Source organism: Drosophila serrata, unplaced genomic scaffold (genome assembly GCF_035046125.1).
Source record: "Drosophila serrata isolate PLE 108 unplaced genomic scaffold, ASM3504612v1 contig_110, whole genome shotgun sequence".
Classification (NCBI taxonomy): Eukaryota; Metazoa; Arthropoda; class Insecta; order Diptera; family Drosophilidae; genus Drosophila; species Drosophila serrata.
Window position 1 is genome coordinate 200682 of NW_028257008.1, and position 21951 is coordinate 222632.

The 21951-nt window shown below is 41.1% G+C and overlaps 5 protein-coding genes across 5 annotated transcripts; 2 read left to right on the forward strand and 3 right to left on the reverse strand.

Annotated features, from left to right (window-relative positions):
• The first annotated feature begins 7883 nt into the window (after positions 1–7883).
• Positions 7884–9472, forward strand: Der-2 (Derlin 2). The gene is made up of 3 exons (XM_020944037.2): positions 7884–8295; positions 8392–8912; positions 8973–9472. Exons 1-3 carry the CDS (start codon positions 8209–8211, stop codon positions 9145–9147), a joined length of 783 nt encoding a protein of 260 aa, XP_020799696.1. The 5' UTR covers positions 7884–8208; the 3' UTR covers positions 9148–9472.
• A 607-nt stretch (positions 9473–10079) lies between these two features.
• Sdhaf3 (Succinate dehydrogenase assembly factor 3) lies at positions 10080–10685 on the forward strand. The gene is made up of 3 exons (XM_020944047.2): positions 10080–10234; positions 10302–10411; positions 10468–10685. Exons 1-3 carry the CDS (start codon positions 10153–10155, stop codon positions 10657–10659), a joined length of 384 nt encoding a protein of 127 aa, XP_020799706.2. The 5' UTR covers positions 10080–10152; the 3' UTR covers positions 10660–10685.
• Positions 10646–11624, reverse strand: Dhfr (dihydrofolate reductase). Its single transcript, XM_020944045.2, has 2 exons — positions 11229–11624; positions 10646–11151 (listed from the first exon to the last, which is right to left on the reverse strand). The coding sequence occupies exons 1-2, from the start codon at positions 11321–11323 to the stop codon at positions 10674–10676; spliced, it is 573 nt and encodes a 190-aa protein (XP_020799704.1). The 5' UTR covers positions 11324–11624; the 3' UTR covers positions 10646–10673.
• A 7-nt stretch (positions 11625–11631) lies between these two features.
• On the reverse strand, positions 11632–13866 carry LOC110177411 (soluble guanylate cyclase 89Db). Its single transcript, XM_020944128.2, has one exon. The coding sequence runs from the start codon at positions 13849–13851 to the stop codon at positions 11848–11850; it is 2004 nt and encodes a 667-aa protein (XP_020799787.1). The 5' UTR covers positions 13852–13866; the 3' UTR covers positions 11632–11847.
• Positions 13867–17812: 3946 nt separating this feature from the next.
• LOC110177409 (soluble guanylate cyclase 89Da) lies at positions 17813–20707 on the reverse strand. Its single transcript, XM_020944127.2, has 2 exons — positions 20326–20707; positions 17813–20023 (listed from the first exon to the last, which is right to left on the reverse strand). The coding sequence occupies exon 2, from the start codon at positions 19984–19986 to the stop codon at positions 17980–17982; it is 2007 nt and encodes a 668-aa protein (XP_020799786.2). The 5' UTR covers positions 19987–20023; positions 20326–20707; the 3' UTR covers positions 17813–17979.
• Between the last annotated feature and the right edge of the window lie 1244 nt (positions 20708–21951).

The window sequence follows — 21951 nt, forward strand, 5'->3', positions numbered from 1 at the left end:
CACACACATGAGGGTGTCTCCCCAAAAGCGGAGTAACTACAAAATTGAATGTCAGCATAAGTATAATCGTAACGAGAAACAACTAAAATGCATACTCATAGTTTAGCAGTCGCCGTAATTGATTTATATTTTGTCAGCCACACGAAGCAGAATCAGAATCAAACCGCAAATACATTGAAGAACAGACAGACACGAGACGAACTCAAACTCAAAACTCAAACTCAACTAAGCTAGGTACAAGATATACAGCATACCCAAAAGATACATTAAATAGAACTCATCATCAGCCACCTAAGACAGAAGAACAACCAACAGTAGCCACAACAACCTAATGCCGTTCAGCCAACAACAACAACAACTAGAGAAGAGGATCAGTTCACAGATGCATCACAGCTTACCTATAGTTTATAATTTTCAAGATACACACATAATAAGCAGGCCCAGACCAGGAATCACAATCAGCAAGCACCAGTTTTCAGATTAAAAATACAGAAGGAGGTAAGGAAACATTACAATCAAGTGATAGAATTTCGAAGGACACTTTCGGCTTAGATATAAATACGTAAGAGAAATGAACAAGTATAACTTTCGGCTCAAAAGCAAAAGCGCTGCAAACTAACAAGAAAACGAAAAACATTTTGCATAAATGCAAAACACAAAAAAAAAAAACAAATAAATGAAGAAAACCTAAATGAAGAATACAACTCTCGGCCTAGACTTTGGCGTGAATTTCGGAAATAAAAAATGAAAGATAAATCTCAGACGTGGATTCGGGCGAACATTCAGATAGAAATGACAACCAAACGTGACGACAGACGCGCTGTAAGCAGTTCAGTGTCCTTCCGGCCAGAATCAAATTTCGCAGACCGTAAAAAAAAGGACATTTTTAGGTATAAGTGTAAAATTAAATGTAAAACGTATTTCGGTAATGTTCCTATGTAAACATACAACACACACTCGCTCACAGACAGACACGCACACGGATATATACTTGTATACCAGATTCAAATATATATATATATATCTGAGTGGGGAAATTGCAGTTTCGGACACACACAATAAAATTCAGCATTTAGCAGTTTGGCAACTAAAATTAGCTGGGATAACAAAAACAATGGGAAGTAACAAAAAAATTTGGTCTGCGATTTTGATTCTTCCGAAGACTGAATTGCTTGCACATAAAAATACGATCAAAATTAAAGTTAGCTTTATATTTAAGAGGCAGCATTCTATAAAAACATTTTCAGATTAATTTTAATTCGATTCTATTTACTTCTCCTTTCAAGAAAGGAAAAACAATTGTACTTTTCAATGAATCACAACGCGTTTGAAAGCCCATCAAGGATATTGACAACTAGAAAAACAAGGATGTACGAAAACCAATCTCGAAATGAACTAAATGAAATAACAAAATTTGAAAACCTCTCGGCCATGTTTGGATAATTCTCTCTCGGTGTAAACATTCAGGACAAATTTACAAAAAAAAACCAAAACAAAAAAACCAAAAAACAAAACGTAAAAGAAAAACTTTAGGATTAAAAAAATTAAAATCGTGAAAATTACGAATTCAAAATCCAAAAATTATATGCAAAATTACAAAATTTTGGAATACAAAATTTCGTAAGCAAAAACTTAAGATGTAAGCGAAAGCAGGGCATTTCCGCTCGGCAAGCAGTACATACGTCTGCAAGCAGTTCGGGAAAGCAGTAGACGGGAAGTAAGCAGTGGACGACCGGAAGGGAGAATATAAAATGGGAAACTCTGAAGGAAATTTTTGAAAAACGTGTTGGGAAAATATCAGAAAAAGTACAAGCTTATTTTAAGCACCTTCGCGCCTTATCTTTAAGAACGTAAATAAATCAATGAAAATACGAAAAAAAAAATTAAACAAAAAAAAGGGAAAGCAAAACCAAAAAAGACAAACAAACTTACATTTAAATAAATTTAATACGAAAACATTGTACATTTAGAAATTACGAGCAAAATTATGCGTGAAATCGCTAGTTTCGATACATCTCCTGGTAGTTAACCTTATCTAAGCTTAAGTTTCATCCGCACCGATCTGATCCGATCCGTTCAGACTTGGACTCGGGCACGGATACTGCAGAAAGCAAACTTTTAGGTTCCCTCAGTTCGGGTTTTGTGGAAAATCTGCCTTAAATTGTTAATTTAAAGTGCAGAGAAGGGAAGGGATGACGTTGCAGAAAGAGGTAGCGGAAGATGAACATGACTAGTCAACAACAACAACAGAGGCAGTGCCAGGAACTAATGCAAATCGGTTCCCAGAGCTTGCTGACAATTGAAACCAATATAAGCAAAAAACCAAAATTCAAAATCATCGCAGCAGCAGATTTCAAAATTCAAAAACACATAAAAACAAAAATCGCTGAAGAGCAAACGAAATTAAATAAAATTCTTAACTGCGGTTCGGAGCAAAACGAAAAAGGTGACAAATGTATGATCGGGTTTTCTCTATATTAAAAAGAAATCCGAAAAAGGAAAGCGAAAAACGAAGAAAAAAAAACTAAATTTATGTTCCCCCACGTCTCTGTAAATGTTTAGATGTATGAAAACGAAACCAGTCAAGGTTTTTGGTGGGGCTAAGACCGACTTAAAATTAAGATGTGTATGTAAAGAAAAAGAAATACTGAAGCGACGAACACTATAAAGGTAACGCTATGAATCCTAACCCATTTGCCCCAATATTTTAGTTTTACAAAATTCGCCATGTCTCCATTAATTGTCCCGCATATATATGTATATGTATGTATGAAAACCCAAAACCCAACTCTGAGATTTGCTAACGATTCACCGAGCATTTGGAAGCAACTGCAATCCCTTTCAGCTAAGGTTGTGCTCAACTCGGTCCAGATTTCCCGATTTCCTTACCCTTGAACTCCAATCCATAGACCGGGCCAAAGAGTTGGTGGTTATCAAGCCTCGAAAATAAAACCAAAGTGTCCAGTCCGTTAGATCGCCAGAAGATCGGCAAATCGCGGGCCGGACAACTCCAGGACATCCAGATCCGTTTCGCACCATAGCAATCAAGGCAATACAAGCAAGAAGTAAGCAAAAGATAAAGCGGCGAGAGAGAGAAGCAAAATGAAAACAGAAGAAGACAAGGCAAAGGACAAGTTTCGAACCAAGGATTTCGGTAACATTTCGAACGTAACTTTCGGCAGAGTTTCGAACAACTTTGGATTAGGCTTTTGTTGTTAATTTGTTTTTTTGCGACCACGTCTCTACATAGCACTCGAGCAACATGCAACAGCAACATGCAACACACAACAGAAGCAGCAAGCAGCAACGTGATACACGAGTTGAGCAAGTGAATAGCAAATTTTGAAATGGGGCCACAACGTCCGATCTAAAGTGCCTTCAAGTAACAATGAAAACAAAAACGAAAAACTAAAAGAAAATACCAAAAAATAAAAACTGTTAATTTTTTATGTAACTAAAGCAAACGAAGAGGAAGAAATTATAAATAAAAATTGTATAAATGAAAATTAAACGTGTAAAAAGTATAAACAAATTAAACAACAAAAAAAAAACTAAGCGATGGTGAACGCGAGAGCGGTAACGCGAACGTAAACGATGAGAAAGGGCTCCAAATAGACCGGAAAGCAACCAAAAACCAAAACTGCCTCAGACTTTGGCCTGGTCACACTGTCCCTCCGATGGAATTCCTTGAGCTTGCCCAACCATAATGCTGTGGAAATCGATCGCAAATCTCAATCAAAGAATCCCAGGACCCAGACTTTCGAACCCCCAATCCTTTACGCCCTAGCAAAAAAGTTGTAATTGACTACCTAAGTAAGCGATAAATATGTACGTATTTAGTTCTAGTATGTAAACGAATGAAAATTAACGTAAATCTCCATTTAGTCACGTCATTATGTATGGGAAATTGATGATTTAGAGTAGAGATGAAGACAAAAAGGTTTGGATATAGATACACCAGGTCATATACATATATATGTACGAGTATACCCCGAAAACAAAAAACCTCTCTATACATACGCATAAAGCGCTGAGTTGCTCATCTATCAATGTACTTTGAAAACACAGACACTCACACACACGACACTTGCATAAACTATGCTACATTTAATTTAGATTTAGAAGCGATGAACTAAGTATCCGACTCACCGCTGAGCGGAGCGTGATGAGCGATGAACTAAGAGAACGGCATACTGAAGAGGTGGCAATTAGGTATAGAGCGAAACTACATTTAAGAACTCTCGACCTCCCCCTCCCCAAAGAGGCGATCTGTGTGGACTCACATGCATTCGTATACTAAAATCAGGAGCATGTGCGATCGATCGCAGATAAACTATAAGACTTTCGAAAAAAAACGAAGGGGGAAACCTGCCGTTTCCCACTTTTGTGCTACTTCCTATCCCTAAACACACTCAGACACAACCCACCCACACACCACACACTTACACCCCACACACTCACACTCCCACACAGATATCTTGAGTTGGCAGCATCGTAATCGTTTCTTTAGTCGATGATGGGAAAGAACTAGTAAAAATTAGCAAAATTTAAAATTGATTATGTACCACACAGAAGAACACGCACACAGCCACTCTGACGACACAACTTGTATATATAAGTATGTATATTCCTTTGAGCTGAACATTGTATAACCGAGCGATTACGATGGAAATACACTGAAAACACGGACAACAGGAAACAAGGACACACCGCGGTGTGTAAAGGGTTCTTTGCTTACAACTTTTCAAACGAATTAAAGCGTTTCGGCCAACCTTTAGGATTGACAAGAGATCGACTTTAGGAAAATATAACCACCCTGCCCAATTCCCTCTCAGAAAAAAGGAAATGCATCAAAATGAGAGCTGGGTGGGGAAATGCATCGTTTCGGTTGATGGATGCAAACGATCGAAATTTATCGTGAAACCAAAATTTAAACCAGAAAATTCATTTAAGTTCAATTAAGAGCGTAAATTGTGAAGAATATAGAAAAATTAATACTTTCAGTTACAATACAACAATAGACCGGAATGATTTCCAAGCAATAGTACAAACAACTTTAGAGATAACTTTTATAAATGTAATTGTAAACTAAGTGGTAGGAGGAGAGACCTGCTCCGGTTCGTGTACGATGGGAATACCTGCTCAAGAAAATATAATCCGGTTCCCAATCATCCGGAGCGGATCGAGGACAGAGAGAAAGTGAAAACCCGCGTATCCATAAATACGATTTAACATAATTTATCCTAAGTTGAGACTTTAACACACATTAATTTATACATTTTTGATAAGTGCAATGTAAGCGAAATTGTAGGCCAGCAGACGCCGCATATATTTTCAAAATTCCAACTTGACACCACGACACCCCTTCCGCTTCTATTAGAAGCTGGAAGAAGAACAATTCAAGTCACTTCACACACAGTTTAAATTTATAAGAATATGTACTAACAATAGGAAACGACACCCAATTACCCAAAACAACCCGATGTCCCGCCCCCCTCTAAAACTTACACATTACTATTTACCAGAATATGAAACGAAATTAAAGAAAACCAAAAGAAATGCAAAAGTAAAGTCAAGCAAAGCAAAAAACATACATATATGAATGTAATACGCGGTGGAAACATACAAAGTTGGGAAACGAGAAAATTTCACAATCGACTATGTGTCGCGTATACACTTACGATAGTACGATATACTAACTTTATATGATTAACTAATTCATTTCGAATGAACATGAACCATAGCGATATATGTATAAGCCACGATTTGGTTACGGTTTCGATTTCGTTTCCGTTATATACTTTGGTTTGGTGTACACAATTTTTGGAAACTTCGGAAACCTTTTTCAGGCCAACAAATTAAGTAAATTACATTTTGGCGGCACATTTTGTAGCCAGCAACAAAATCTAAAAAAAAATCGCACAAAATTGTACATTTCGCGAAAATAAAAATTCCAAAAATTAAATCGAATTTTGGATTTCCATTTAGAAAGTGCATTTAGCGCAAGGCAAAAGCAAAAACGGCACCACTCCACACCACACTACATCACACCACGAAGAGTATGAAAATGTGTATGAGGTAAATTCAGTATTTGGGATCTAAGCGAATATTATAACATACAAATTTATATTTATGCAAGCGACAAAATCGAAAGAAACCATACTAAAATTGTGTAATGAAAAGGAAATGGTAAAAACAAGAGCATAACACTAAACTAAACAATATGACATTTTTAATCGAAAAAAAAACCAAAACAAACAAAACTTATTTTATTGAAAATTATGTAAAATTTACTAAGGAAAAATACAAAAAAAAAAGACACACACACACACAATAAAAGTATATTGTTTATTTTCATCTTTAAAAATAAAGTTTTAAAATCGTATAAAAATAGTAACTTTTTGCCTGGAGTTTTTTCTTTTGGATATGGGCGTAATTAGAGGTAAGTTATTATAAGAAGTCTAACTAAAGATATTTTATTATAATAAGCAAGTAAGGAAGATACAACTGCGTGCCCTCGACTATAAGAAACCCAATTTAAAAAACTGTGTGTGTTAATAAAAAGACCAAGGAAAAGACCAGACCTCACCCTCGAGCACACCAGTCACAATTTGAGTCAGAACTAAATACATAAATAGATAAAAGGATAATCCTTTATGGTATCATGTAATAATCAAATATTGGGAAAGTTCATTGTTTGATCAGTTTAAAATACGTCACTAAAAGAGTCATTTACCAAACATCCCTATATTATGATGATTTATTATTTAGTTAATTTTCATACAGAGTTTAGCATGGGATATACATACATATATATATATGAATATATACGAGGGCTCATGTCGACATCTATGAAAGTGATCGAGTAATTAATTTATTATAAAAAGGCGTAACCTAGTGGCTTTTTATTATAAATCAATTTTTTTATTATAGAAATTGCAGGCATCAGATACAACAAGAAGGGAAGTTCTATACACTTGCAGTGAAAATTCGTCATAAATCAGACAAAAATTATTTAATTTTCAATCGGAAAGCTGTTCTGTGTTAGTTTTTATAATACTAACAAATCTGCATACTGAGTTTTAAAATTCAAAAAATTTTTTTTTTTAATGTTGACAAAAAAGGTTTTGAGTCGGACATAGCTAGATCAACTCGGCAGTTGATGCTGATTATGAGTATATAGGATTTATAGGGTCGGAAATGAATTGTAATACCCTGCAAGGGTATACAAATTATATGTATCGTAAAACAAACTTGATCTGACCTACATATAAAGATAGTAAGACAAAAGTTTCAGTAATCTTAAGGAGAATAAGTAAAAAAATACGTTTGTCTGAAGTAGAAACGGATACGTTTTAATAATTAAAACTACCTTGCTAAAATATAAATATTTTAATGGAAAAAGTGATGAAAACAATAATAAAAAAAAAATTAAATGTATGAAGCTAAGTTATAAAATAAGTTATTAAATAAAACAACTATGCCAAATAAATTTATGATAAATTATGGATATTTTATCTGTGACTACCATTCATCTCCCCATGGCTAAATTATCAAATAAATGTGATTTTTTTAAATTTTAATATTTTCACCATTTATATCACAACGGTGATCTTAGCTGCAGTTAAAAAGCAACCCATCAACGCATACCCGTACCGGACGGATTGATTAAATAATTATATATTAGAAAAATTAAACATCAATAAAATGTCTAAGCTAAAAATGACTAAAACTAAACTAAAAACTAAATAAACAAAAAAACAAATCAAACTGTTTCCAGTGTATAATAAATACACTCGGATTTTACAGATTGTTTACATTTTGACACGTTTTTTACACGTCACTCAGTATTTCTTCTACTCGCCATGTATATGGTATTAACTAGTATGTTTCTTTGCTTCTTCTATCTTTGGCTGGTATATTGTAACGGTCAAGCTTTGGTCATACTGGCCAAGATGCATAAAAATAAAAACTAGCTTTTTTGTTTTTCCCATCGGCCTGTTTTTGCCCCAAATCTAACTGTCAATCCGGAAGCAGCGAAGCCCTAGGTGAAACGAGGACCGACGACTGCACCTCAGACGCATTGAATGTAAACGCAACGACGGGAACAACACCACACCGCACAAAACTGAAAGACAACAGCGCACCTGCTGCCGCAGAAACCCAAATTGCCAAACTGCGGACTGTCAAACTAACGGAGGAGCCGCCATGAATGCCCTGCGGCAGTTCTATCTGGAGATCCCGGTGGTCACGCGGGCATACACCACGGTCTGTGTGCTGACTACACTGGCGGTAGTAAGTATCCGACTCGGATTGGATTAAGTCTTGCCAAGAGGGTGACGTGTACCGTCTAATCCGCGAACTTTGCCAACTTTTCGATTTTTCCAACAGCACCTGGACCTTGTGTCGCCGCTGCAGCTGTACTTTAACCCCACTCTGATCGTGAGGAAGTTCCAGATTTGGCGACTAGCCACAACATTCCTGTACTTCGGTACAATCGGCATCAGCTTCTTCTTCAATATGGTGTTCACGTACCGCTACTGCCGTATGCTGGAGGACGGCTCGTTCCGCGGCCGCAGCTCTGATTTCGTCATGATGTTTATCTTCGGTGGCGTTCTAATGACCTTCTTTGGCATCTTCGTGAACCTGTTGTTCCTGGGCCAGGCCTTCACATTAATGCTAGTCTACGTGTGGTCGCGCCGAAACCCGCTGGTGCCAATGAACTTCTTCGGCGTGCTCAATTTCCAAGCTCCGTACCTGCCGTGGGTGCTGCTATGTTGCTCTATGATCCTGGGCAACACCGTATGGGTGGACATAATCGGCATGGGTGTCGGACATATCTACTACGTGTTGGAGGACGTCTATCCCACGCTGTCCAACGGCTATAGACTGATCAAAACGCCCTACTTTCTGTAAGTTGTCTCCTGTCTAATCAAATGATTTCCCCAAAATATATTCTAATTTGTTTGTAGGAAACGTCTCTTTAACGAGCACATCGAACGCAACTACCAAGCACCTGCCGAGGATCGTCCCGGCGGCTTCCCATGGGGAGGCGAGGGTCAGCCGATGCTACCGGAACAGAATGCGGCTGACGAGCAGCAGGAGCCGGCGGATCAAGCACCGCCAGCCGCTGCAGCGCCGCAATAACAAAATTAGAAAACTTCATTGTTAAACTGTTTTCTGTTCAAACGAAGATGACGACGACGACAACAATGTTGTGTACCCCTCCGCCACCTCCCGTTCGGTGCTTGGTGTAATTAGGCGTATAGTATTGAGGAGGCGTGCAATAGTTAGCCAAAGTTAATGCAGAGCGTGTGTGTATGTCATCTATTGGTTTGTTTCTAATGCAGAGTCCAATCGCCACGCGAAACGTACTTTAAGTTTGCCCTCACGACAGATTGAACCTACACTGCACATGTGATTATATATATACAAACAAGCTACAAATAAACCATGATGTAAAAAGTCCTTATGTGACGGTATTTGCATTGTTGATTGGGTCCTTTAGAAGGAGACTTCGATTCGACAAATTAGTTTTACAGATCAGCCGTAACTAATACTTTAAATATAATGGGCCTTGTTATATTCCAAAGGAACCTTTGTTGCTTTTGCTACAAAAGATTCTTGTCTATGGATTTGTAGATTTAACTTTTTGCATCCAACCTACCTAAGAACTTGACTTGGAAAGTAGACTCTTTTTAAGACTTAAAAAATTTATAAATTTTCAGTTTCTAATGCGAAACTAACAAAATTGAATATAAAAAAGCCTGATATATCCTAGTTTTCATAAAATCGTATCTTTTTGTGAAACGATTCAATTATTATGATATCATTTTTCTATACACAAATCTACGGATCCAAAAAATATATGAAAAACTTCAAGAAAAGTAAAAAAAAAAAATTTCATCGTGAATTGTTTTTAAATATGTGGTTGTGCAAGAAATATAATTTTTTTGGCAACAAGAAAATTGTTCAAATATCGATATTCATGGGCCAACTAAAAATATCTGAATGCATTCGATACTATTCCGACAGGCTAAAAGTATCGCACACACATTCTATTCGATTTTGGTTGGGTTGTTGTTGTTATTCTTTAACGACACTAATTTGTAGCCCTATGACTTAAAAAGTATTATAAATAATGTATAGAGGATGTCGAAAATTGTAATGAATCAACTCACTCACCCCCAGCGTGTCCGACTCCTGTACAAAACCATTCTGCGACTCCACCGAGGTAAGTTTAAGTTGGCATTTTGATGTGTTTTTCCCACTTCATCAAGTTTCTGGTCTGCTATCCACAGGAATGCCGGCAGAGCTCCGAGCTCTGGGCGACAACTATGTGCGGGATGAGTTCCGGCGACACATCAAGTGCAATCCCATGGAGGCGCAACTCTTCATGACCGAGTGGGCGGTGAGTTTTACGTAATTTCTCGCACGACCATCTTCTGAAGGGCCATCCATTTGCAGCGTTATGCTTCAACAATCACACAGCAGCTAGGCCTGCGGGGCAAGCCCAAGGGCGAGCTGGGCGAGGAGATGGACCCGAAGGCCGTGGAGATGCTAAAGGACGACCAAGTTGTGCAGCTGTACGAGCTCATGCTGGCCGCCCGGGGCCTCGATGGCGATACAATCACTGCAGAAGATGTGCGGGGCAAATAAACCTGTTAGTAATTTTATTGAACAAATTGTTTCTCCAGTACCTTGTACTCGAACTTAATGCCGTTCTCCTCCTGCAACCCCTCCGGTGTGCCGGCGTCGAGAGCTACCTCGTGAAACCCGTCCGGGATTGCGGGGAAAAAGGTGTCGCACTCGAACTTCCCCTGCACTTTAGTGATGTACAACTTGTGGCATCGCGCAGATGCCATGGCTTCAGCATATACGCCGCTGCCGCCGACTATCCAAACGTTCTCGATCTGGTCCGCCTCGGTCTCAATGTAATGCATCGCCGCCTCCAGACTGGGGCGCAGCACCACGTCGGCGGGCAGATCCGCCGGTTGCATCGTGGTGCTCAACACTATGTTGAGACGCTCCGGGAGTGGGCGCTTGCTTTCTGGCACCCCAAAGTACGTTTTCTTGCCCATGATGACGGCATTGCGCTTGCCGGGGTCATTGGTTCGCTTGGTGGTGCGGCTAAAATACTTCAGTTCAGATCTGCAAGGGGGGGGGGGGGAGGAGTAGATTATAATCTTATCAGCATGATCTGCATGATCTACGTTCTGCAAACTCACTTTATATGCCAGGGCAGATCGCCTTTGAGGCCGATGCCAAAGTTTTCGCCAACTGCCACCATTAAGTTGAAGTGCAGCATTTTTCCACTAGTCATAGCGATTAATTAATGATTTAAAACACTCGCGAAACGTGAAATAGTTAAAGTTTAACTTTAAAGCCCGTTTTTGGTCAGCTGTTTGATCCAAAAGAGCGGTAAATTGGCTCGATGATCACCGATATCGATATCGATATCAAAGTCGATAGCCGAGAACTTATCAGTTGTTGAATTTTTTGAAATTTGCCCACATTTGCATCAATTTATATTTTCTGGATTTACAAAATTCTTTTGCCTTAAATTTCTTTTACTTAGAATATTAAATATAATAATAATTAAATGAATGCTTAAAGCTGTCGTTACAGAACTTTGTTTTCAAATTTGATTTTGTTTTATTTCCACTAAACTTTAAGTATTTGTATGTTCCTGACAGGTTGCATCTTTGTTTATAAATTTGTACATTTTGATCATATGTTTATTTTTATACCCTAAGGGTGTGCCTTTACGCTCCCTTATAAAGATAAGAAAATTTGGTGCCCTGGATTATTACAAAATCAACGGAGAAGAAAACGAACCCCTGAATATTACTCTGGTCCATCCAAAAGCCAGTAGGTTTCCATCTCTCCTTTGCCTTTGACCTTGACGAAACCCCGTGCCTCCACTTTGTATCCGACCTTCTGCACCTTTAACGCCGTATAGTTGGACAACTGAATCATCCAGGGATCGCTGCTGCTCTCCATACGCGAGGCTGTATTGACAGTATCTCCAAAAAGGCAGTACCGGGGCACCTTCATGCCCACAACGCCGGCCACCACGGGTCCGGAGTTGATGCCCACCCGAATTGCCACTCCGGGCAGAGCGTGGGCCTTTACCTTTTTCATCACGCGTAGGGCTAGATCACAGGCGTGTTCGGCGTGAAGGGGATTCACGTCTGGAGCTCCCGAAACCGCCATATAAACCATGCCCACGGTTTCCACTTTGTACACAAACGGGGAGATGATCTCCTCGTCCAGCGCTGAAAAGACCTTATTCAAGGTTGTCACCGCCTGCATGGCATCCTGGATGTTGTTGGAACCGCTGTCGTAGACATTCAGGACTTCGATGAAGATGACGGAAACCTCCTCGAAGCTCTGGCAGACGTGCTCCTCACTCTTTCTCATCCTCTCGGCTATGGGTCGGGGAATCATGGAGTACAAGAGCTCATCGCCCTGCCTCTTCCAAGAGTCGGCCAGTTCCAGGGACTTCTCCAGCTCATCTGATCGCTGCTCCTCCTTTTCAAACATGATCTCCAGCTTAGAGCAGTGCTGCCAGCCAGCCATGACGAGCTCTCGGCTCAGACCGTGCGGATTAAGGTCGTTTAAGTACAACCCAATCCCGTGCAGTTCATCCAGGTTCTCGATGAGCGGGCTACAGAGAAAGATCAGCGAGTCCACGTCCTTAATGTAGAACATTTGTCCCTTCAGAAGGATGGAACGCAAACCAACAGAGGTTCGACGCTGCCCCGTCGCAGGATCGATTTCGTTCTTTGAGGAAGTGGCTGCCTCCTCCTCTTTGGCATTCTCAGCACTGAACTCCTTGGCACTGGCCAGAGCCATCGCCTGTGCCTCATTCAGGCTGGCATCGTCGAAGGTGTCGTAGTCGATGTTGAGGGCCGCATCGTACGCGGCTCGATTGTGGCCCGTGCGGATGAGTTCAAACTCAAACAACACAGTGCGCATCTGCAGAATGGTTTCCCACTCGATTTTCGTGTCCTTCGGCCGCCGACACTTAAAGCGGTCCATGACATGGCTGCCAATAAAGCTCTTGGGGTTGACGCCAGGATTATGAAGGATCCACGTCTCGATTATCTTCTCGCCAGCGAGTGTGATGCACATGTCATGGTTCAGCACAATGGTGAAGGGGAAGAGCTCCAGGAAAATGTTCAGGTCCACCGAAGGCATCTTTAATTGCGAGGGATGGGCGACCACGTTAACCCGCTTTGCCATGTAGTCCCTATTGTCAAAGTCCAGCCGGTACTTCACAATTACAGTGAGAGGGCCATCCGTCAGCTTGATAGGACCCGCAGTGCCGCCACAGATGTCGTTTTGGCTCTCAAGAACATAAGCGGTCATGTCCAGGCCGTAGAACTCGCGAGCCACCTCCGTCATCTGGCCAATCAGGTACTTGGACATGCCAGTCCTCCCGCTTCGATAAAGGATGACGGCTCCGTTGTCATCCATGTTAGTCAGTTGCATGCTGGGCGACTTCATCTTGGGGTAGGTGAAGCGCATCTGAAGATGGATGTTGTCGATGGACTGCAGGAAGTCGCAAAAGTATCTTCCCGTGGAGCGAATCATCTTGTCGTAGCCAAAGTTGCTGAAGAAGCGCACAAAGCACTTCCCGAAGAAGTTCATGCAGAAGTCGAAGGATTCGCCAGTGCAGGCGGACAGGGCGGCGGCAAAGTCCGGCATCAACTTGTCCGGATAGATCTGGTGCGTCTTGAAGCTCTGGTGCTTGCACTCCACTATCTCGCAGACCTTTCTCCAGGTGGACATACCATACTCCTGCTGGATGTAGTGCTGCACACTCTCGTACAACATCCCGTACATGGTGGCAGTGGTTGGATGGAGGATTTGGGACTGGGAAAATTTTTGATAAGCTGGGACCTCCTGTCTATCGGCCAAATTGCTTTTGGTAAAGTTTTCCTGTAACGAGCCAAAGTTGGCAGGAACATAATCAATATAAGTGGCAGAGCAAAGTTTTTCCATCTTCCCCAGCTGGTAATTAGGTAAGCTGTGTCCGGCAGCCCCGAACCCCGAAGGATATAAGTTAATTTGGGTGTGTTAGGTCAGGGATTAGCCCAGCCAGCAAAACACAGATAAAGCTCAAGTGATTGATGGGAGGACAAGGAGGTTTTGTATCCTTTGCGTATACGTAATATTGAAAGCCTCTACTACGATATTTTTCTTTGTCGCATGAAACGGATCTTGCCTTTCAAAATACTTTAATAAAAGAAGTAATATTTAAAATGTCTTGCTAAATCATTTAAATAGTTAAATACTTCTAGCAACAGTCATTTTTGTCATACTTATCCCAATTTGCTTACAAGGCATCTCGTTATGAGCCATCAAATAAAACCAGCAGGCGTGAAATTGAGATACATTCAAAAAGTAAATAAAAATAGGGTTACATATGCCTGGATCCTGCCGAGAGAGATTACCTCCGCTCTTATCTAGACTTCAACGACACTCGGGAAAAGTTTAAGTCGCTTTTCCTTCATGTCTTTTGATTTATTGCCCCGACAGTTTAATTTAGCTTCATGTGGCGACGCAGGCACGCGCCTCCTCAGAGAATCATGCCACTCCCCCTCAGTCTCCTCTAAGCTTGTCACGTCCTCAGGCGGCAGGAACAAGGCTCATTGTACTCTTGACTTATTTCCGAAGGCTGTTTTTGTTGCCGTTAATTCTCCCCCTCAACCACTAACTAACTGTGCCCATAAATTCTCGAACATCTTTCAGGAGCTTGTATATATGTACCAATATTCAATTTTGACCAAAAACATGCAAATTTCAGACAAAACCAAGTGTCGTAAAAAAATAGATAAAAATCTATTGTTTGTTGTGGGAGAAGAGGGTAGAGGTTGTTTTTTTGATTAATGTTCGGAGAATGTTGGCTGTCAAACAAAGTACAAAAGGCAAACACTTGTTTGGCTTCCAACCATTTATACTCCAGTTAAAAATAAGTGGATTTAATAGCTACTAAACTTTCATAAATTATGTTTGCCAGAGATATTAAATGATAAATTTAATATTAACTGAGGCAGGCAAAGATGATTTAATAATGTCTGGGGCTTGTTCAGCATTAGAGATAATTTACTCAAGAGGGCAGCTTGCTTAGTTCCATTTATCAAATGTGTTCTAGTTAAATAGGTTATCAACTTAAGTATTTAAGAATATCAATTGAATTAAGTATCTTCTCTGAAAAAATTAACTTCTTCCAAATTAGTTTTCGTGATTTAAGAAACCCTTCCTCTCCTATCTCTCTGAATTTAATATGAAATTCCGGCCCAGGTAAGCCACCAATTTCCCTGTTAAATATCATTGATAAGGTGTCAGCGAAATTAGCATATTAAATCCACAAGTATCCGACTTGCTTTATTATGCCTCATTCCACCTCGTTCCAATCCTATATCGCTTGTTGAATTCTCATTCGGAATCGCTTTTGTTTGCACCTCCAAAAAGAGGCTGCCGCCATGAAGTTTTAATTTTATCCACGCGGCATTTGATCTTCGCTTATTTATAATTTAAGAAGGAAGGAGAAGTTGTACACACACCAGCATATGCCCACTCACAGCATCCCCCGGACGCGTAAACGTAAATTCACTCGATGTAGATACGTACTTTTCGGGAGCTCCGGGTTCTCGCTTTTCCGGACTCCGCGATGCTTCGTCGTCAGTTGCTATTGTTACACTAAATTTGTTTTGCCGCCTGTCGCTGCTTCTTGGCTTCTGCTTCTGCTTCTGGCTCTGCTTTTGGCAGTCTGATTTGTTCCATGATTTCCTCTGACGAAACAAGCTTCGTGAGTCTGGGCCGTCGGATCCGTTTGGGAGTCGGAGCTTTTTCCCTTTTAGCCGGGACGTCGTCGTCGGGGCGAATGAAGCGTGTGTCGTTGGCGGTCAGGCCTTTTATAGCTCCCCCCGCAGCCGGGTTGCAGTTGAAGCAATGTTTCCGGGCCACTTACGACCTCCGTGCCTGCGCCTCGACACGCACTTCCCTGTTTGACCATGCCCGCCGTCATCATCATTATCATCATCGTCACAATCGGACTTGGCAGTCAATGCTCTTTGGCTCAATTGCCACTTTCTCTCCTTCCAATACAGTTTCAACATTGACACACAAACGAAAGGAGTCATTTTTCTCACTGTTCGCTCCCTTTAAGGACCTCCCATGCCCATCATGCCAACCGGCTTATGTATGTATGTGTATGTGTCGTGTTTGCGTTCTCGGCATTCCGTGCAAAATATTGTCCTTTGGGTCTTACGGTATTGTGTTACTGTTAAAACGATGTCCCAGGGATGGCAAATGATAAATCCTGTGAAGGCAAATAAACATTTATATTACAAATATTAAATAAATACCCTTTGGGGTAAAAAGAATAGGGTCTTCAATATGCAGGATTTATATAAATATTCTCATTTCCTAAAATCTCTTTAAAATACACCGTATAATCAAAAACGGACATTCTTCAAGCAAAGTAATATATAGTATGGTTAAAAGAGCAGGCTCTTGCATGCTCCAAAAAGTAGGCAATATTTTTGGATATGATTTTTATTTTTATGCTTTTACTAAAGTTTGTTTTATCCTAAAACTATTAAATGTATGCTTATCTTTTTATAGTTATGTACTAATCCGATTTCCCTTTTCAATTTTATAGTCTCGACTCCCTGGATGATTTCTAACAGTCTGTCAAATGTATCATTGTGGTAGCCTTTCGCTTTTGCTTTTCCCATTTCCAAGTTCCCTCTTCCTTTCCATTTCCCTTCTCCCTAGGTGAAATGGCTTTGGGGCATCTGTACTTAATGCCATTCCGTTTTCACGCATACTTCAGCAATAAATACACACAATCGACTGTGTTTTGCTGTGTATGTGAGCCATGGGTCCTGGCTACATATTTGATGGGTTGTTTTAAAGCAATTTAAAGAGGATTCTGCAATTTAACGAATGGAGGAACCGAAAGCATTCTGGCGCCCAAAACAAAACCTTCGTCCTGTTCAACCGAAATGGATTTTCTCGGCGAGCTTTTTAAATAAACGTTGACAATTTTATGGGCAGCACATGAATTGGCAAACTGATGATAATGTGCCGGATTGGGGTCCACAGCCGAGCAGGGTCAGGTCAGGCATCCCCTTGTCAGGCACAGGGAAGGGATATTTTTGGCATGCTTAAAAGCCACTCAAAATGCCATTAATAACACAAACGACAGGCCCGCGTAAAATGAGAAACAACGCAAAAACTACAAAGACATCCAGTCCTGTCCTTTGCTTCCCCAAAGGAACAACTTAATGACTGTGTTATGCGATTAATTGCACTGTAAGAAATATTGGTATTAGTTAAAGTCCCTGCGGTCTTAAAACTCGTTTGGATATAATCCTGACAGTTTATTAGCTAAAAAGCTAAATATTTTCTTAAATTTATTGAAGAGTAAAATAGCTTTCTTTCTTTCTGTGTGATCATTATCAGCGAGGCTTCAGAATTAATTGCTCAACGTCCAGAAATTTGAGCCTGACTCTTCTCTATACACGCAGAATGACTTAATTTAATTTCTATGGAGGAGCAGAAGACACCCACCCTGTACCCATATTAGAGGCTTATATGGACTTATGATTGCCCATCGTGATGGTGTTCAAAGCGACACGCAAGTCGCCCATAACAATTATTAAAAATGGATTTTCGGAAATAGGGGTTGTCTATTGCTTGGTATATTCCTTTAACAGTTTATACTATTTTGCCAGAAGGTGCCAAATGACCTGGTACACTTAAGTTGGCCAAAAATAGGGAATAACTTTAAGAGTTTATTTGATTGGAGGTCATAATGAACTCTTTTTATTATAATAACATAACACCCAAAACGGAAAGAGGTGAATTCTCTTTAATTGCAACGGATTATAAAGCCACAGGTGTCGTACAATCTTTCAGTGCATTCGGTGCTTAATATTGAAAACTTTTTAGAATGGTATCTTAGCCCTCCGGTGGTCCCTCCAGCAGCCAAAACGTTTCCATTTCGCCCTTGCCCTTGACCTTGACGGTGCCGCGTGACTCGACCTTGTAGCCCACCTGGCGCACCTTCTCGGCCGTGTATGTGGACAGCTGGATCTTCCAGGGATCGCTGCTACTCTCCATCCGTGAGGCGGTATTAACGGTGTCTCCGAAGAGGCAGTAGCGCGGGACCTTCTGACCCACAACTCCCGCTACCACGGGTCCAGAATTGATTCCCACCCGAATGGCCACTTCGCCCATGTCATGTGTTTTGAACTTCTTCATCACGCGTAGGGCCATATCGCAGGCGTGCTCGGCGTGAAGAGGATTTACGTCTGGAGCACCAGAAACAGCCATGTAAACCATGCCAACGGTCTCCACCTTGTACACAAACGGAGAAATGATCTCCTCATCCAAAGAGGAAAAAACCTTGTTTAGAGTATTCACGGCCTGCATGGCTCCCTGGATGCTATTCAGACCTCCATCGTAGACATTGAGGACCTCAAGGAAGATGACAGACACTTCCTCGAAGCTCTGGCAGACCTGCTCTTGGCTATGTCGCATACGCTCTGCAATGGGTCGGGGAATCATGGAGTACAGGAGCTCATCGCCCTGCCGCTTCCAAGAGTCGGCCAGTTCCAGGGACTTCTCCAGCTCATCTGATCGCTGCTCCTCCTTTTCAAACATTATCTCCAGCTTAGAGCAGTGCTGCCAGCCAGCCATGACGAGCTCTCGGCTCAGACCGTGCGGATTAAGGTCGTTTAAGTACAACCCAATCCCGTGCAGTTCATCCAGGTTCTCGATGAGCGGGCTACAGAGAAAGATCAGCGAGTCCACGTCCTTAATGTAGAACATCTGTCCCTTCAAAAGGATCGAGCGAAGGCCTTGGGAAGATCGTCGCTCTCCCGTGGCCGGGTCAATCTCATCCTCTCCCGAGGCTTCATCCTTGTCCACCGGATGTGCATCGTTGAACTCTTTAGCCTTGGCCAAGGCCATTGTCTGAGCCTCGTTCAAGTCCATCTCGTCATAGTTCTCAAAGTCCATGTTCAGCACGGCATCGTAGGCGGCACGGTTGTGACCTGTCCGAATAAGCTCGAACTCAAAGAGGACTGCCCTCATCTGTATTAAAGTTGCCCAGTCAATGGTGGTATCCTTGGGCCTCCGGCAGTGGAAAAGGTCCATGACATGTGTGCCGATGAACCCCTTGGGATTGGCGCCAGGATTGTGCATAATCCACGTCTCCACTATTTTCTCGCCGGCATGCGTGATCTTCATGTCGTGGTTCAGCACAATCGTGAAAGGAAACAAGTCTAGGAAAACGTTTAGATTGACTGTAGGCATCCGGAGCTGCGATGGATGGGCCTCCGTATTGACTCGCTTGGCCATGTACTCTCTGTTATCGAAGTCCAGTCGGTACTTGACAATCACCGTAAGCGGACCATCAGTGAGTTTTATAGGCCCAGCTGTGCCTCCGGTGATGTCGTTCTGGCTCTCGATCACGTAGGCCTTGATACCCAAGCCGTAAAACTCCCTGGCCACCTCCGTCATCTGTCCGATAAGATACTTGGACATTCCTGTGCGACTACTCCTGTAGAGGATCACAGCTCCGTCGTCATCCATATTGGTTAACTGCATGCTGGGTGACTTCATCTTCGGGTATGTAAAGCGCATGATGAGATGGATGTTGTCAATTGATTGTAGGAAATCGCAAAAGTATCTCCCGGTGGACCGAATCATCTTATCGTAGCCAAAGTTGCTGAAGAAGCGCACGAAGCACTTTCCGAAAAAGTTCATGCAGAAGTCGAAGGACTCGCCGGTGCAGGCGGATAAGGCAGCGGCAATGTCTGGCATTAGCTTGTCCGGATAGATCTGGTGCGTCTTGAAACTGTTATGTTTGCAGTCGATGATATGGCAAACCTTCTTCCAGACATCTACGCCATACTCCTCCTGCACGTAGTGCTGGACACTCTCGTAGAGCATTCCATACATGTTGAGAAATATTGATGATTATCCTACTCTGGATTACCTACAAATTAAAAGCAGAGACATGTAAAGAAATTTTTAAGATACAGCCTTAAAAAATAATAATAATAACAATAATAATATTTCTCTATATTACTTTTAAAATATATTATCTTTGAAAACATTATTAATAAGAGAATATATTAAGGTTTTTTATGGAGTTATAAAGAGTACGACTTTAAACAAAAGCCTTTCATTTATATATTTAATTCGTCATTATAAAGAAATTCTCTTTTCTCTTTAGTTCTCCATTTAACAAAAAGGTATTAAAGCGAATCATGTACGAATCCTGCGTACTACACCTACCTTGCTCAACTGGTATCAACACGGTTTAAATCAGCTTAAATCCCTATGTGTGCCGATTTTAAAGCTTAAGTAATTCCTTGTTGGTGTGGCTTTTATTTAATTTTTAGTTGGCAGTTTTCTGCTGCGGCTTCTGCCCGTTATTTATTTATAATTCCCGGAAAATTCAATTTATGAACACACACACTCTGGGGCATATGTTGCCTTCAGTTCCCACAGGACTACGCACACGCACTAACGCTCAGCAAAGGAACACTTTTCCCATTGTTTGCTCTGCCTGTTACTTTGATTTTGCCGGCTTGTGGATGATGCCATAGTATCCTTGGCCGGTGTGTAGTCGAGAGTGTTGAAGCTTTGCAGGTCGCACTCCGTGTGCGAATGAAACGTTTGGCCTTCGTGGTCGGGTCTTTTATACTCAACGACGGCCCGACACCCACTTCGCACACCACCTCCGCACACCCTTGCTAAGTGGGAAATGTCTAACCACGCACCATCTTTCTCCTTCCAAGACTGCAAACGGAGCCCTCTTCAGCAGTGTTAGATTTCATGTCATTGCTCCTTGTTGATGCCAATCGACGGTTACTTTTCGATAAAGTATAAAAAATGAAGTATTTTACCCTGTTTTATTGCTTTTGTAACAATAACTTACACGCACAAACGAACCCGGGGTCTGGAAGTGTAGAGTTTGTCACCTAAATCTTCATAAAGGACGGAAAATTTATGGAAAGTTTCGGGTTGCCTGCTTCCCCCAATCTGTGTAATATTCTATGTACTATTTTCTGTTATTTTTTGATGTAGGATTTATTGGTTAGCATTATGCCACAATTTACATTAACAGTTAAGAGGATTTAAAAATTCCACAGCATATATTTTGGGGAGCTCACACACATAGCCGAAGGAACTTATGCATGCACACAAAAGCTGACATTTTAATGAGCCTTCCTGGCCTTAAAAGTGATGATAACGGTTATGCAGGACTGCTATTTGCATTAGCACCCTCTTCCGGTCCTCCACAGCGGCCATAAACGTGACAACGTATTTAATTAGAGAGCACAGCCCTTAGCCATCCCCAAATTGATTGGCGGGCCACGTGCAGCAAGGGCGTTGACATCTCACTTGTAGCTCACGTCGCCAAAGGTAGACTATAGATCTATCCTGAATCCCTAACCGCCAATCAGCAGACACGCAATCTAGAAATAAATGTTGTAAAATACGACGCCGAACGCAAAAAATGATGAAACCATTTGATTGATGAGTCGGTTCAATTAGGACATCCCAAAGCAAAGCCGCTAACCAGGTAAGCACGTCCCAAAGAATTTCCAAAACAATTATATACAATATGTATATATTAAATCGATATTTTCAAATAAAACTAAGCCAAAAAGTAATTAGTTTCAATTCGGATAGCTTTTGTGTACTCATTTCTTATAGGGTTAACAAATTGAGCTTTAAAATTTAAAAAGTCAATATTTTTCTCAAATTTTGACAATTTTAACGACGTAACCCCTTATGACATGGCTAGAACGACTCTGCTGTTCGAGTCGAGTCTCGAGTCTTTCACAAAATTACAAGCTTCTAACTGAAAATAGAATACCCGGCGAGCAATGTATGTGCTGTTGAATATTACTC